At 36.3% G+C, this 15,722-nt stretch overlaps 1 protein-coding gene across 4 annotated transcripts in view; it reads left to right on the top strand.

Moving 5' to 3' along the window:
* Positions 1 to 288: 288 nt before the first annotated feature.
* The window catches only part of COG3 (component of oligomeric golgi complex 3), a 141,683-nt gene continuing 126,249 nt past the window's right edge, over positions 289 to 15,722 (top strand). For 2 of the 4 annotated variants that reach the window (XM_057494634.1, XM_057494635.1), the window contains exons 1-7: positions 290 to 579; positions 9,096 to 9,242; positions 10,918 to 10,979; positions 12,016 to 12,181; positions 12,814 to 12,888; positions 14,145 to 14,237; positions 14,937 to 15,062. In XM_057494634.1, the coding sequence (XP_057350617.1) occupies positions 430 to 579; positions 9,096 to 9,242; positions 10,918 to 10,979; positions 12,016 to 12,181; positions 12,814 to 12,888; positions 14,145 to 14,237; positions 14,937 to 15,062 (819 nt within the window). In that variant the 5' untranslated portion in view covers positions 290 to 429. Of the gene's footprint in view, positions 580 to 9,095; positions 9,243 to 10,917; positions 10,980 to 12,015; positions 12,182 to 12,813; positions 12,889 to 14,144; positions 14,238 to 14,936; positions 15,063 to 15,722 lie in introns of all 4 variants that reach the window. The other 2 variants (XR_008994598.1, XM_036889652.2) reach the window with 2 other exon arrangements.

Here is a 15,722-nt window from a genome sequence, read left to right as displayed (position 1 = left end):
AAATAAATCACAGTCCACACACTCCACCCAAACTACCCAGTAGAGGGAGTAGATCTGGGAGCTCTCGAGGGCCTGTCAGCGGAGTCGCTTAGCACAAATGTTAGTAATGTGAACACCACGTAACAATAAAGTTATTGAAGTTGAGGAAGAGACTTCCGGTAGGGGCAGTTCTATTTCTTTCCGTCAGGGCCTGTGTTCTTTGTCGTCCTCGACCTCCCAACAAGGAATATTTGTACCGCGTTTAAAGCCACGTCTGTCCTGACCTCAGTCCCGCCCATACCCTGCGGAAGCATTTCCGGGTTACGATATTCCGCTCTGCCCCGCCCCGCTGCCGGTGCCGTGTGGAAGCCCGGGCTCTCCCGGAAGTGGCCCGGGCCTCGCTGTCGGGATCCCCGCAACCCCGCTGCTGACGGCCGCGGGGCGGCGGCAATGGCGGAGGCGGTGGCGGAGCGGGACGCTCGCGAGAAGCTGGCTCTCTGGGAGTGGAGACCAGACACGACGGCGCCGCTGACCGACAGGCAGACGGACTCGGTGCTGGAGCTGAAGGCGGCGACGGAGAATCTTCCGGTGCCTTCCGAGGTGGGGTGACGGGCGGGAAGCAGACTAGGCGGCGAGGAGGAGGGGCTGGGATGCTCCTCCAACGCGCGGACGGACCTCGCCTTGCAGACCCCCGTCCTGGGTCTCTCGTCACCCCTGCCCGGGTTCGGTGGCTGCTCCAGTGCCAGAGGCCCCTCACCTTCTCGGGCTGTCAGGCCTCCCATTGCCGGGGGCCGCCAATTCAACCCTCTCGCGGGGAAGGCTGCCGGGGCGTCGAGTGGCAGGTGCTGGAGGGCACCCAGCCCTCCCCCGGCGGCTTGTGGCCGTTGGTCGGGAGCCTTGCCCTGGGCGTCTTGCCCGGGTGTCCCTGCTGTCCGCCGAGACATGGTCCTGCTGCCCACGATTTCCCAGAAAGAGGGCATCGAACCTGAAGTGCTTTGCTTCAGGAGAGCCTCGTATTGGCATTCGTTTACCACCTTAATGAATAGTTAGTTACCTCATTCCGTGGGGGCGCTTGGGGAGACCAAAACTTGATACCGAATGACAGTTTCATTCTTCCCACATTGATCAGTGAGCTCCCGATCAAGTGCAAGTTGTGGGAGATCCGATTTATTGATCTATAGCAAAGCAATAAACATGAACTTTCTTTGAAAGCTTGGTCAGTACATTGTCAGGTAATGCTCATTTTCGGTTTTAGTGTCAACGTTTTTCATCCTAATTATCATTTGTATGTTATGCTTATTACCTGTGTTATTCCATTCAATTAGTAATAATAACAAGAAGTACATTTTATGAATTGCAAGTGTTTGACAGACTTTTACTAGTTTTGAGGGCCAGGTTTAGAATGATTATTTTTATTAGCAGTGTCCAGAGGCACACTGAGTTTATAGAGACTTAACTTTTTTTTTTTCTACCTTCACATTTTAGAAGCTAAGAACTTTGAACGTACTCTGCGCTTTCACTGTTGCGTGCTCTGCTACAGAATACAGGTGTTCTGCCTTGGGTCTCTGTCAGCCTCTAGGATGCTATGCTGAAAGTGGGTCTGAAGTAAATGAAGTAGGCGGAAATTTCTTTGGCTTTGCTATCAAAGTCTTTTATGCTCTGCACTATAGAAGTTGTTTGCTCTGTAAATACCGTATTCCAGTTTGTTTATAATTGGTTTGGCCTGTTACCCAAGCAGGATGCTTGGATATCACAGCACCTGTGGGGAACATAGTCCACAAGAAAAGTAAACTAATTTGTTTTAATTTTCTTGTGTCATAAGCTATTATTATTTTCATTGATCATGAAGGAAGGGGTTTGGAGTGAAGTAAATGGTATCTTTTCATTTTCCTCCCATTTTTTCGTATTTGTGCAATATAATACCTATCATTAGCCTTATGCAGTCTTTTAACATATATAATGTGCCTACCTTGGGCAAAGATTTGAGAATAGAAAGATAAGTAAAACAATATCTCTAACCTCATGAAGCTGAAATAATTTTGATGGTCAGCATGTAAAAATGAATGAAGAAGGTACGCTGATGGACAATGACTGTAATGGGGTATGTGGTGGGGACTTGATAATAGGGGGAATCTAGTAACCACAGTGTTGCTCATGTAATTGTATATTAATGATAGCAAAATTTAAAAAAATGAATGAAGAAGGTAAGTTCAGATGGTGATGCATGATATAAAGCAAATTAAACATGTTGGTGGGATACAAAGGGGTAAGATGTGCCCTTTTAGATAAGGAGGGAAAGCTTTCCTAAGAAAGTGGCATTCTAAGGTTCTTGAGAACTCATGATGGAAAACAAGGAGCTAACCTTGCAAAGACTAAGAAATAACCTTCTAGTTGGAGGAAAACAGTAGTCCAAAGTCATGGGTAGGGGATGCACTTGACAAGTTCAAGGATTCGGTGTGTGTCTTCTGGTACTTGTAGCCTTGGTACTGGATTCCTGTGAGAATGAAATAGTTTTTATTTACCCATCCTGGAATCTTTGAGAAGGACATTCTCATTTTCATCAGCTATCTACAGCTCATTTCCCTTCACTAAGGCATTTGTTTATAAGAATAGTGGAAAGACTTTGAAATTGAATTTTTTGTCCTGTTTCCACTCCTTTAACACTGGCACTGGAAGGAATGCCTTAATTTTTATTTTGTCCAACAACTGTATTGTAAAGGATTTTCTGTAGTATTTCACAGTTTTCAGGAGATAAATTACTTCCTGAACAACTGAAACTGGGCAAGTTTAGCTGAATAACAAGAGGCCAGCTAACTCAGCAAATACCATAAAGCTGCTGTCCTTTTTAGAAAATAGCCTTTTCTCTTTTATGAAGGAGAACTGTCTTATCTTGGAAATAAATTACACCTTTTTATTTGATGTTAGATGAAAGGATTTGCAGTAGAATATTGGACTGGTGGACAGGTTTCTTGTAGCCAGGGCAATTGTTTTAGTAGCGAGGGCCTTTTTCTTTCTGCTGAATTTAGTAATTCTTGATAAAATACCTGAAATTTACCTGTGATTTACTGTTACTGTTTTTCTAAAGGCTGAGCAACCTTAGTATTTAACATTTATAAGCCTGTTTTCTTTATAAAATGGGAATTATAATAGTACTTATCTCATGGGGAGTGTGAGAATTAAATCAGTATGTAAAGCACATGGCAAGCTACCTGCTGGTATTGTTATGCGTGTGCTTTTTACCCCCACAGGCTTAACACCTTAAAAGAATAGATTTGAGTCTTGTATCCTGAGCTGGTATAGGTGTCACTCAGACCAAAGGTAAGAAGGTGTTAGGTGCCATGAGGAAGGTTCTTAGACTCCATCTGTACCTCTTAAATGGTTTGATCCAAACAGAAAAAGTAACATCAGGTTTCATTTAGGGAATGGATTGATTGGATTGACTATAAAAGTTTGTCCAACCCAGAACTGTGCAGAAAGTAAAGTTTGAGAGAGAGAGGTGTATTTGTTTGTTTTTTCCTGGTACTGCTCATCTGATCAGGCAAGGCTTGATAGTTTATTGTAATTATTATTTAATAGATATTAGTGTCCTCATTTGCATAAAATATACAATAGCTCTCTAGGACTGCTGGCTAGGAACCTAGATCTGTGCTCTTCTGTCCGTGGTGGTAAATATCTGCTGCATCTGGAAGCCAGGACAGTGTGAGAGAGCCAGAGGCCTTCAGTCATCTCCTCCTCAGGAGTCAGTGAGAAGTCAGAACCTGGAATTTTGTGCCACCACCACACCCTTTCTTGATTTGTCATTCTATTCCAGGTGTTCTGGGAAAAGAAGGCATTGGGTTGAATGTACTCAATGGGGCTATTTTCTCTTACGTTCTTAAAAAGCAACTTGTTTTACTTTTAAAAATTATTTCTTAGAAGTGGTTACAGTGTGACTTCTCCTTTGCCTCCTTTGACTGAAAGTTGTTTTGTATTAGGGAGAACAAGGGAACAGGACAGGAAGCCTCCTGCTTCTGGTATTTAAAAGTCCTTATGATTGAAAAGTAGAATTTGTGCATGAAATAATCAAATAAAATGCTCTTTCACACTTTCAAATTATCATATTTACTTACAACATCTAGATTACAAATCTAGAATATCTATAGTACCTTCTCAATGATCCAGAGTTTTCATATGACTTTATTTTCTAAAGTAAATTAGAAGATACAATGTTTTTTGGTTCAAGGTGACAGACTGAGCATATGTATATGACACCCTTGGATCCTTTTGACATGATGGTAATAATTATGTGGCACAGCAGAAACAAAGATAGTATTAGTGAATCTGCAATTTGGGTAAATTTATAGAAGTCGGGAAGCATGTAGTCATTAAAAAAATCCATCTAAAGACTTAGCTATTAAAAATTTTGACAGTGTAAATAAAAAAGATGGTATAGGTGACAGAATTTGAGTAAACATAGAAGAAAATATTAAGGGTAATCATTTCTTCATTTTACATAGTGGGGAGTCAATAGACAGGATGTCAGATTGATGAATTCAACCACAATGCCATAAGTCTGTGTTTCAGAGTCATGGAGTAGCCATAAAAAATACTGAAAATGGTTAAATTGATTAAAAGTGGGGTGAGGGAGAATTTAACTTTTCATTTTAACTCTTCTGAGGATTTAGAAGAGTTATGTACATGTGGTTTAAATAATTTCTATAAAAGAAGATTGATAAAAATTATCACTTTGGTTCCTTCATTTTAAAAGTTCTTCATTCTATCCTCAAATTTCTTAGGAATATTTCTCTAATTATGAACAGTGCTATTGTTTCACAGGAGAAGAATCGAAAGAGGGGAAGTAGGGAGACCTTTTCACTTTAATAATCATTCTCTTTTCTTAGATTTTACAAATAATGGGCCCATTATAGCTTAATGATAATTAGAGACTTATGAATTTAAAATAAGAGAATAAACTCCATCTTTTCCTTATACTCTGTTGAGAGACAACAGAAATGCTGCCTGTTAAATGAAAAGGGCAAGGTATGTATAATACATTTTTATTTGGGTTAAAAAAAAGGTGCACTTTCTTTGTACATTCATAGGTTATCTTAGGAAAGATTCATGAGAAACTAGTAGCATTAGCTCTAGTTTCCTAGTTTCTTCATAGCCTCTCAAGAGGGTAGAGGATGGTTGGAGAATGGGTCCAGGGGAAGGAGACTTTTTACTGAATATCTTTGAATTTTGTGCTATGTGAATTTATTACTATTCAAATAAATATGATCAAAAGGACTACTTTGTATATTACAAATGATTCTGGAGCAAGAGGAATTATACTTTTTATCTGGAATTTGTTATATACTGTAAAGTGGTATCAAAATTATGTGGTGTAAGGCCTCATGAGCTCCGATAGGAGAATATGATTATTACATTATTTTTTCACTTTGTAAAACTACAGTGTTTTGACATTGATTCACATTACTTTTTAATATACATTTATAATCTTTTTTTCTCAAAAGAAATTGAGTTAAAGATAGTTATGGGTCTAGGTGGTATTAGAGGACTGAATTTTGCGAAGTCCTGCTTTCAATATTCTAAGTGATTCTGCTAGGGTTTATAACATATTTCTTTAGTCAGTCACAGTCTGCCTTTATGTACTATGCTACTTCATGTATGAGAGCCTTACAACAGTATGCTCCCAGTTCTTCCATTCTCTATTTTCTGCAGTTGTCGTGCATTTTACTTTTATATGTGCTTTAAACCCATAATACATTGGTACTGTTTTTGTTTGTCTAGACTTTCTGTGTTCTGCTTGGAATTTCTGTGTTCTGTTTCTCACAGCTATAGTTTGGTGTTTTTCATTATTTTTGGAAATTGTCAACTATTATTTCCTTAAATATTTCTTCTACTCTGTTCTTTCTCTCTCTCCTTCTTTTGGGATTCAAATTACACATATATCAGATCATCTGATACCATCCCACAGTTCTTGGTTGTTGTGTTCAGTTTTTATTTTCTCACTCTGTTTCCTCTTTATGTTTAATTGTGGGTGATTTTTATTCACTGATTCCTTCCTTAGCTGTGTTGAGTGTGCTGATGCCTCCATTGCAGATACTTCATCTGTTACATTGATGTTCACTTCTAGCATTTCTGTTTGACACTTAATGGTTTTCATTTTTTTGCTGGTAGTCTGCATCTGTTTATTCATTTTATTTAAATTTTATACCAAAGCCCTTAACATATTATTAGTCACAGACTAGTGGACATTATGCACAGAGCAGTAAAGAATGAGGAAAATAGTATTAATGCCTGGAAATGAGTAAAGAATGAGGAAAATAGTATTAATGCCTGGAAATGAGTATACCTCTTCTGTTGGATTGTGAGTGTGGGGGGGTTCAATCAGCCTACTCAGGAGTTCAGCTAAGTTTAGGGTTTGTCATTGCTCTGGTTATCTTTAGTTTACCACTGACTTCAAATATATCTAGTGTTGCCTTTCGTCTAGCCCTGGGGCTGTGTTGCTGCAGGATTTTCTTAGCGCTCCTCCTCCACCTTCAGCATTTGCTGTGCTATTTATACCTGGTGGTGCTGGGCAGGAGTATCATCCTGGTCCAGCCTCAGTCCCAGGCAGGCCCTTTGCTCCTGAGTCTTGGAGATGGACCTTTCTCACTGAGTCTGCCCTCCTCTGGTGGTAGGAGAACTTCTAATGTTCTGGGTATTGGATTGTTTCTTCCCTCTGTTCTCCAGGGCCAGTTGGCAGTCTTCTTTTTCCTTCCTGAGCTATCGTGGATCTTCCTCTGTGCCTTGGGGTTAAGAGTTTGCTGCCGTTTCAGGGTCTAAAGAATTTTGTTCCACTGGGAAGAAGGGTCCAGATGTGGCTTTGTGCCCTGCTTTCCCACAGCCATCTCTTCTTCTAGGCCTGCACCACCTTGTCCTCATTCTTTCGTGAGCACCTAGTGGAGGTCTGTGGAGAAGACCACGTGAGAGGGTGCAAACTCCCTTTGTGTCTGCAGCTTCTAGGCATTCTATACTTACACTCTAGCTTTTAGCAGTTTGAAAGGAATTTTCGCTGAATTCTTCTTACCTACTTATATGACAATTGTCATTTGTTTTTTCTCATGATCTGCTGCAGGTGAACCTGGAGATTGCGTTCTCTCTTTCCCCAGAGGTGCCCATCTTTCCCTAGATATTAAGCTGCTTTGTTACTCTGCAACCTCGTAGATTCAAGAGTAGTCATGATTTTGTAGATTATTAGTCTTTTCCTTTTATTAGGATACAAGTCAACACTGTTCAGCTTTTTAAAAAATCTTGGCCTACCCTCCAAGTGCTTTCTGGTATATTTTTCTAATCGGATTCTAATCCATGTATCCCTCTCCTTTCCCCCTTAGGTATTGTGTAAACAGTGCTGATAGAATTATATGATTGGATTTTGTCATTATCTGTTCCTATAAAAGTGAATTTTACTACTAATAAAATACTATAAAGATAGCTTATAGGCTATTTTATTCCCAAGAAGCAGTATAGATTCTGATTTATAAATTTACTGAGTCTGTTGTTGCTAATAAATAGGAATAATAATAATAATAATAATAATATAAGTAACAGTAGCTCAAATTTATTGAGTGTTTACTCTGTAGCAGGCATTATGCTAAATCCATGTAGCATTGTCTCTGGCAGGTTACCTCCGCCTGTCCAAGCAGACAGCTTGTTGGGAACTGGTGTGGCTCCACAGAGCAGGAGCAGGCACAACTTGGCACAGTTGCAGGAGACACTTTAGACTCAAGATAGATTCTCATCAGATTTGAGAAACTTAATACTTACTGCGCCACAGTCTTTTTAGACTCAGGGATTATGTTATCATGTAGGAAGAATTTACGTAAACAAGTGATGCCCTTAATAAAACATATTTACATACCAGGACCGTTCTGGCTTTTGACTCATTTGTGGGGAGGAAGCATATCAAGGACCTTCCTGGACACTTTTTGTCTTCAACTTTCCAGCAATGCAAGAAGCCTGTTTCCCCACACCTGTGTTTTCCTTTTTTTACCATGGCCTCATGATAACATACTGTAATTCCTGTTTTATAGAGAACAAATTGAGGATTAGAAGCATTAGGTAATTTGCCCATTTGTCATACAGCTCATAAGTGAGCAGGAGCAGGGTTCAAACCAGCTCCACTGTAATGTGCCTTACCATGCCAGGAGGTAGAGCCCCACTTGAACCCAGTACAACCTATATTTAAAGGTTTGTGTTTCTAAATTAGTGATGGTGCATTTTGCATTTATCTTATTTTAGCTTTGAAGAGAAAATACTGTCTTTAGATGAATTTTCTGTTGAAAATTAGTGAGGCAATTTCCTAAGGCCTTGGGTCAAGGTCTTACATATAGGTGGACCTTCAATGTCATGTCCTAAAGGCTGAACTGGAATTGAAACAATTAGGTTCTTTCCCCTTCCCCTACATCCACACTCCCTTTCTTGTAGGTCTAAAAATGGTTTATGTGACTGTAGTGAATTGACACCTAGTTTGTCTTAGTAGTGGAGAACTAGAAAGTATTTCTGAACGTGTCAAAATGAGGCTTTGTAGGTGAGGTTCTTCCAACACTGATGGTAAACTCTGAAATTCTTTCTTTTCTGGTGTAATTTTAAAACTTGTCAGCAGGAAGGTGTGGGTGAACTGTGCTAGCAGTAGAAATGGTACAAGGAGGTAATGTTTATTGTAATTTGTTCTTGGGTGTGATTTGTTTTCTGTTGGTTGATATAAGGTCAAACTTTTGTGTTAGATTCCAGGGAGGGCAGAATCCAGCAGCACACAGGGTTTTCACTTCTGGTGCTAATTCACAAGAGGTTCCAGAGAGAAAACGTGTGTGGATGAGTAGATTTACCATCAGTACTGGAAAGATATCTCAAAAAAGCTGCACTTTACTGCTTGGTGCGATATTGGTGTCATGTTTACATTTGAGACTAATATTTAATATAGAGAAAATCTAGTTAAAAATGTTAATATTATGTGGCATTTACTAACCTTAAATGACTTAATAGAAAACACTTCTTTCTCTTCAAAACAATTGAGATGGAATGACAATCATCAGTTAAGTTCAGAGAATTTTCAAGTTACTTAAATATCACTGTGGCTTTTTTTTTTGAAGCTCCCAATTGAAGACTTGTGCAGTTTAACATCCCAGTCGCTGCCCATTGCACAGACTTCAGTAGTACCTGAATCTACAGAAGACATTCTCTTGAAGGGTTTCACTTCTTTAGAAATGGAGGAAGAAAGAATTGAAACTGCACAGCAGGTGAATGCCAGTGTTGTTTTTAAGGATGTTTGATTATGTTAAGTGTCTCAAGATGGCTAATAAAAAATATCCCAATTAAAAGTTCTGAACATTTGGAAGTATAGTCAACGTCAAATCTTTCTAGAACATTCCTGATTTTGTGTTAGCTGTGACTATTTCTTAAGTGCTTTAAATGAACCTATTGCCCAATTATATTTGCAGTACAGATGAAGATATGGTATTCCAAGTTTGGAGGTTGATAAGAGTATTGTATTTATTAAGGTTCAATTATTGTATGCATGTTTATCTTGTCCCAGTTTGTGTCTGTGTTACCATGCTCCTCCAGCATGCATTTACACATGCATGTGCACACACACACACACACACACACACACACACCCTGTCTGTGTCTGCTAGGTAATATCTTTTTTTATGACCCTTAATACTCTCTTGAAATGAACACTTACAGTTATTTTTTTCAGTAATTTAACATGTGTAATCTTCCCTTGGTTTTTGTTTATTCCTAATTATAAACCTAAATGTAAAGCAGTTTCTTCTGCCACTTTTCTCTGTGTTCTCTTTTGCCCTGAAGAATCAAAGCTGAGGCACTTACCAAGTAAAACAAAAAGAGATGTGCTGAATTGCACGTTAGTTGAAAGAGGCATTGCTGCACAGTGATTAAGAGCTCTAACTCTTGAGTTAGGTAGTCTGGTTCTGAACATCATCCTATCACTTCCTATCTTTGTGCACTTAGACAAATTATTTATAGGCTTAGGTCTTTAGTTTCCTAATCTGTAAAACAAGGATAATTGTTTATCTATTTCATAGGATTCTTCTGAAAATTAAATAAGACAGTGCTTATAAATGCAGTGTGTGACAGGCACACAATCAATGTTCTGGAAATGATAACTAATGTACTTGGCAAGCTTAGTTTCTTGAGAAAATAAAGCATACCCTTGACTTGAAATCCCACTTGAGAATTGTAGAAGATAGTGTTGCACTTATTTGGACTATTTGGAAAAGAAATCTTTTTTTTCACCTGTGTATTTCTCTTTAAATTAAAATCTAATTATTGAATTATAATGTACGTACAATAAAATGTAGCTTGAGTTTTGACAACTGTTTATACCTGTGTAATTACCATTATCATCAAGATATAAAATATTTCCATTACCCCAAAAAGTTCCCTTATGCTCAAGGGCAACTTCCCCCACAGTTGCCCTTGTGGGGATATGTTCATGACATTTGGTGGAGGGCCAAAATTGAAAAGTTCATGTTCTTAAGTCACTCTGTTATATTATTTCTGACTTTATAGTCTTATACTTCTTACTAGATAACATTAATATTACTGTTTACCCAAAGCCTTATGTTAACTACTCAAATTTGGCAAACTAGCAAATAGGCATTACATCTCTTAGGAATACATATTTATTTCTCACATGTTGTTATCTTTAATGTGCTTTCTTATTTGACTCTGAATATGGCCAATGTTTTTAATATGTTTTGTAGATAATGTAGATAATGACAATGCAATTAAATTACCGTCTCCGGTCTTAAAACTAATTATTAATGTCTGAGGCCCAGATAGTAAAATTTAGCTAGGGTCTGTCCTTCTGACTTGCTTTTTAACTTGCAGCCACTTTTCATTTTGTCTGTTTTAGTTTTGTTGAAAATATAATACTCTTTATTGTTCCAGTTTTTCTCATTGTTTGCAAAATTACAAACTCAGATGGATCAGGATGAAGAAACTAAATACAGGTATGTGGCTCTTGGGTTTGTTGGCTATCCCAATTTTTAGATCACAGTCATCTGAAGCATTTTATAATCTGTATCTTTAAACAAAATTAATGTACAAAGAAAACTCCAACAGCAATGTTTTTTTAAAGAAAAGACAGAGAAAGGATTTGGGTCATTACAAATGGTATTGGAAGTTGTGTGATTTTTAAAAAAAAAATGATGTCATAATTTAATAAGTTAGAAGGGATAGACGTTGGTTTTTAGGTAACTCTAGAAAGGTTTGGGTTCAGCTGGAAATTTTGTGGGAATTCTAAGAGGTGTTTGCTTCCTTTCTTTAGAAGGAGAGACCCTAGAAACTTCAGGGATGGCCACCTAGATTGGGTGTAACTTGTATATTGATAGCATTGGAGAAATGATTGGTTTACAGTTTTTAGCTGATTTGGGGACTGTGGGTTGAACATTTGCATTCATTTAACATTTATTAAGAGACTGTTATCGCTAGGCTTTATGTTAAGCTTTTTGATGTAAGATTCCATTTAATTTTCATAGTAGAGAAAGGATGTTATTATTCCCATTTTACAAATAAGCGAAGGGAGGCCTGGAAACATTAAATAACATGCCAAATGTCATAGAGACTTGGACAGATCTGGGACTTGCACTCAGGTCTTTTAATTCCAAGTCCAGAATTCTTTCCATATTACCCCATCTCTCAAAGGCAGAAATGACCTGAAGGGTCTACCTACTTTTTACGTTGGGATGGCCCTCGTTCTAGTCTTTGAAAGCTGAGTCAGTGATTTATTGCTTTACATGTAAAAAGATAGTTTACAGCTTCAAGGCTGATTCCTTTTCTTGCTCATAGTTTTAGTGATTTTCCTTAAGTTTTGAAACAGTTTGTAACAGCTTTTGGTACATTTCTAAATATAATAAACTTTACTGAATAGGTTAGACTTTCCTCCTGAAATTGAAGAATTTGGGGAAAAATGAGACTTTGTTGTTTATTGACTATGTTTGTTGTGGGAAAATATTATTGCCAATCCTTTTTGGTTTTGTTTTCTAGGCAGATGAGGGATTACTTGTCTGGGTTTCAGGAGCAGTGTGATGCTATATTGAATGATGTAAACAGTGCTCTTCAGCATCTGGAATCACTGCAGAAACAGTATCTTTTTGTGTCCAATAAGACAGGAACCCTACATGAAGCCTGTGAACAGCTCCTAAAAGAACAGGTAATTTTGAGGAGAGAGAGTTAGTGATTATATTTAATATTTTATTTTAAATAGATAAATACAGTTTAATACTAATTTCCTTAGTTTCTATAAGTATATATTGAACACTACTCTGTGCTAAGCATGAAAATTATTGCATTGACAGCCTGCTTTTATTTTAAATAAACTTATGTGAACAGAGGCAAGGCAAGCTTTCCTGTATTTTGAGCAGTTAGGTCTCAGTACAATTTCAGAGTGAAGAGGATATATTAGTTTGCTCTGTTCCCTTTTAATTATTGACACTTCTTGAACAAGCATAGTGGTGGTAGTAATGGTGGGTTTTATGAAAAGATGAACTGATCTAGATTGCACTTAAACTTGTGACTTAAAGATGGAACATTTAAATGATATCTCCAAGTTTTCTATATGTATTTTGTGTGCTTTTTAAAAGACAGTCACTTTTTATTTTATAAAAATACCATATGTAATTTACTGTAATAATCATTGTTTATTTTAGTTGAACATTATTCTGAAATCTTATGTCTAACATAAACCTATATGTTTAATACAAATATATTCAATGTAATTTTGAGACTAGAATGTTGATTCTTACATTCTTACAGTAGTTGATTTTTCTCTTTTAAAAATGTAAGTCGGAACTTGTTGATCTGGCTGAAAACATTCAACAGAAGCTTTCCTATTTTAATGAATTGGAAACTATTAACACAGTAAGCATGTTTTTTTACTTTTTATAACACTAGTGACTTTATTTAGTATTTCCCTTTCTGAATACCATCTTTAAACTTATAAATTGGCTTGAGTGATACCTCAACTTAATAGTTTGCTTGCTGATACTCAGATAACTACCAGTTCAGATTTTTTCAAATATGATTTTAATAACAATAATATAAGTTAAGAACTATTACTTAAATCATATTTGTTGGTACCTCTTATAGTATCTTATTTGTAAACTGTGAAGAAGATTTTAAGAACTATTACATTTTTAATCTTGGCTGTGCTCATTATACTATATTAGTAATCAAACATTTTAAAACTAATCTCATGTTTAGTTTGAGGAAAAGTATAGCACTCAAAATGCATACTTGTATCTCAAAGTAATAGTTTCAATGAAGACTGCTATGTAAATTACATTTCTGTGTGTTCCTGGCTCATAAATTAGTAATAACGACCTCATATAAGTCATGAAAATTGTTAAATTAATCACAGTTATTACAGTTTTCTAAAGAGATAAAAGTAAAATTAGTAGCCAGTTAACGATGGAATGCAATGGGAAATAGTTCATTGCCAAGTTACTTGTATATCAAGATAATTATCTTGTTTTACTTATATTATATATATATATATATATATATATTACATTAAGGACTTTATTATATAGCTTATGTATTTTAATATGTAATTTTGTGTATTAAGTGTTACATATCACTTATATGCAACATTATTAATTTTTATATATTTAGTTATATATGTTTACTTATTTTTACTTATATCTACTTCACTTTCATAGTAAACTTAGTATGATTGCTTGTTATACTGAGTTTAGACTGCTAAACTTAGTATGATTGCTAATTAGTCCTTTAACCTTGAAAAAATCGCCAGTGTTTAAAGGTGGAAAATATTTGTATGTTATAAAGTACTAGAAAGTAGGAAATCTAGGTATTTAATGTGTTATATTAATATAGCATTGTACAATGGAGTAATTAAAAATATTTGCTAATTCATGAAAAGCCCCATTAAAGCTCATAAGGAACAAATTGAATTAAATCAGTTTTCTTTTTTATTTGTTCTTTCTCTGTTGCACATGGGCTATATTTGAGGATATTCTGGTGACTGTTAGACTATAGATACTAGTATAACAGTGTTATACCTTAAAGGGAAATACGCTAATTGTAATACACAATTTTCAACTTTTTTACCTATATATATTCTTGTGAATTGATTTGCTTATTTTTTTCCTTTAAAGAAATTGAATTCTCCTACATTGTCTGTCAATAGTGAAGGATTTATACCTATGCTGTCCAAGTTAGATGATTGTATAACATATATCTCATCTCATGTAAGTCATGGTATTTCTGTCTGTTTTTAAGAAATCATAACATCCCTGTTAATTCACTTCCTAAAGTAATTATTTCTTCTGAAGGGAAAACTATACCTGAATATTCTTGAAGAAAATCTGTAGTACATTCTCAGTCACTGTCAGTAGTATTTTCAGCTGCTGAGGCAGGCCCTGGAGTAGAAAGGTCCTGGCTGACACAGCTTTTTTCCATCTAAAAGGAAGAGGGATTTTTTGACTGTTGAGTTCCAATTGTGTATGATACCTTTGCAAAAATACTGTTACTTGGGGGGAAATAAAGGACAAGTCCTTTGATTTAATAACCCTCACTTTTATCCCCCAAGAATTTATAGCTGTATGGGTTTCCCACACTATCTGAAAATAGAGCATTTCTCTGAAACCTTTCATAAGCCAAAGTGGCATAAAGTGAAGCAGCAATAACCATTTCCTAAAAGCGAAAATCCTGTTTGGATTTCTTTTGGTTAGCGAGAACAGATACTAACATAGGTCTGTACAGGTGAAGTGGTGTAAAGCGAACTTAGGGATGGTGGGGGAACCTGTATTCATCTTCATGTTGCTTATAATCTACAGGAGAATTTCTTTTGAACTTTATATGTAGCTATACAAAGGACACTTAGGTTTTCATGGTTTGCTTTGTCATTGTTTGTTTCCTCTTTGTAAATCTTTCCCTTTCCTTTACAGCCGAATTTTAAAGATTATCCTGTATATTTACTAAAATTTAAGCAATGTCTTTCTAAAGCTTTGCACCTAATGAAGACATACACTGTGAACACACTACAGAATCTGACAAGTCAGTTATTAAAAAGGGTGAGTTAACTGGTGAAGTGGTTTTTTTGTTTTCTGGGTTTTTAAAAATTAATTTATCTTCTATAATTTTAGTGTGAGATTAGTGCTTAGTGACTCCAAAAACTTTTTTACCTTTTGTTGAATAAGAATATGCATTGCAATTTTATTTAATAATAGGAAAAAATGGCACTATTATATCTGTCCTTTAGAGTCTTACTTCCAAAGAATTTTTAACAGTTGGAGAGGCATTCAGTACTATATGATAAATAATAAAATAAGATTCAAACTGTTTGTCACTTAAGACATTTCCTTTTTTTATCTTTTTCATGACTATATTGGAAAGAAATGCACCAAAATAGTAAAAGTGGTTCTGTCTGAGTGGTGGTATTATATGTGATGGATAATTTGAATTCTTTTCTTTATATTTGATGGATAATTTAAGTTTCTGTATTTAGCAAACATATTTATATTGAGTGCCTCCTAAATGTTTGGCGTTGTACTAGGACCTTTATTATAGTGAAAGGGAACTAGTAAAGTCCCTGCCCTCATTATATTCAGGACAAGTAATCATTAAAGAAGGAAACAAGCAAATTTATCAATTACAGATTATAGTAGATTCTAGGTAGAAAATTGACAGAATGTTAGGTTAGAAACAGTCATTGAGCACATTTCTTTTGTAAG

The sequence above is a fragment of the Manis pentadactyla genome, chromosome 17 (genome assembly GCF_030020395.1).
Source record: "Manis pentadactyla isolate mManPen7 chromosome 17, mManPen7.hap1, whole genome shotgun sequence".
In the NCBI taxonomy this organism is placed as follows: Eukaryota; Metazoa; Chordata; class Mammalia; order Pholidota; family Manidae; genus Manis; species Manis pentadactyla.
The sequence above is the reverse complement of the archived record's forward strand: the minus strand, read 5'-3'. Positions and strand labels throughout refer to the sequence as shown.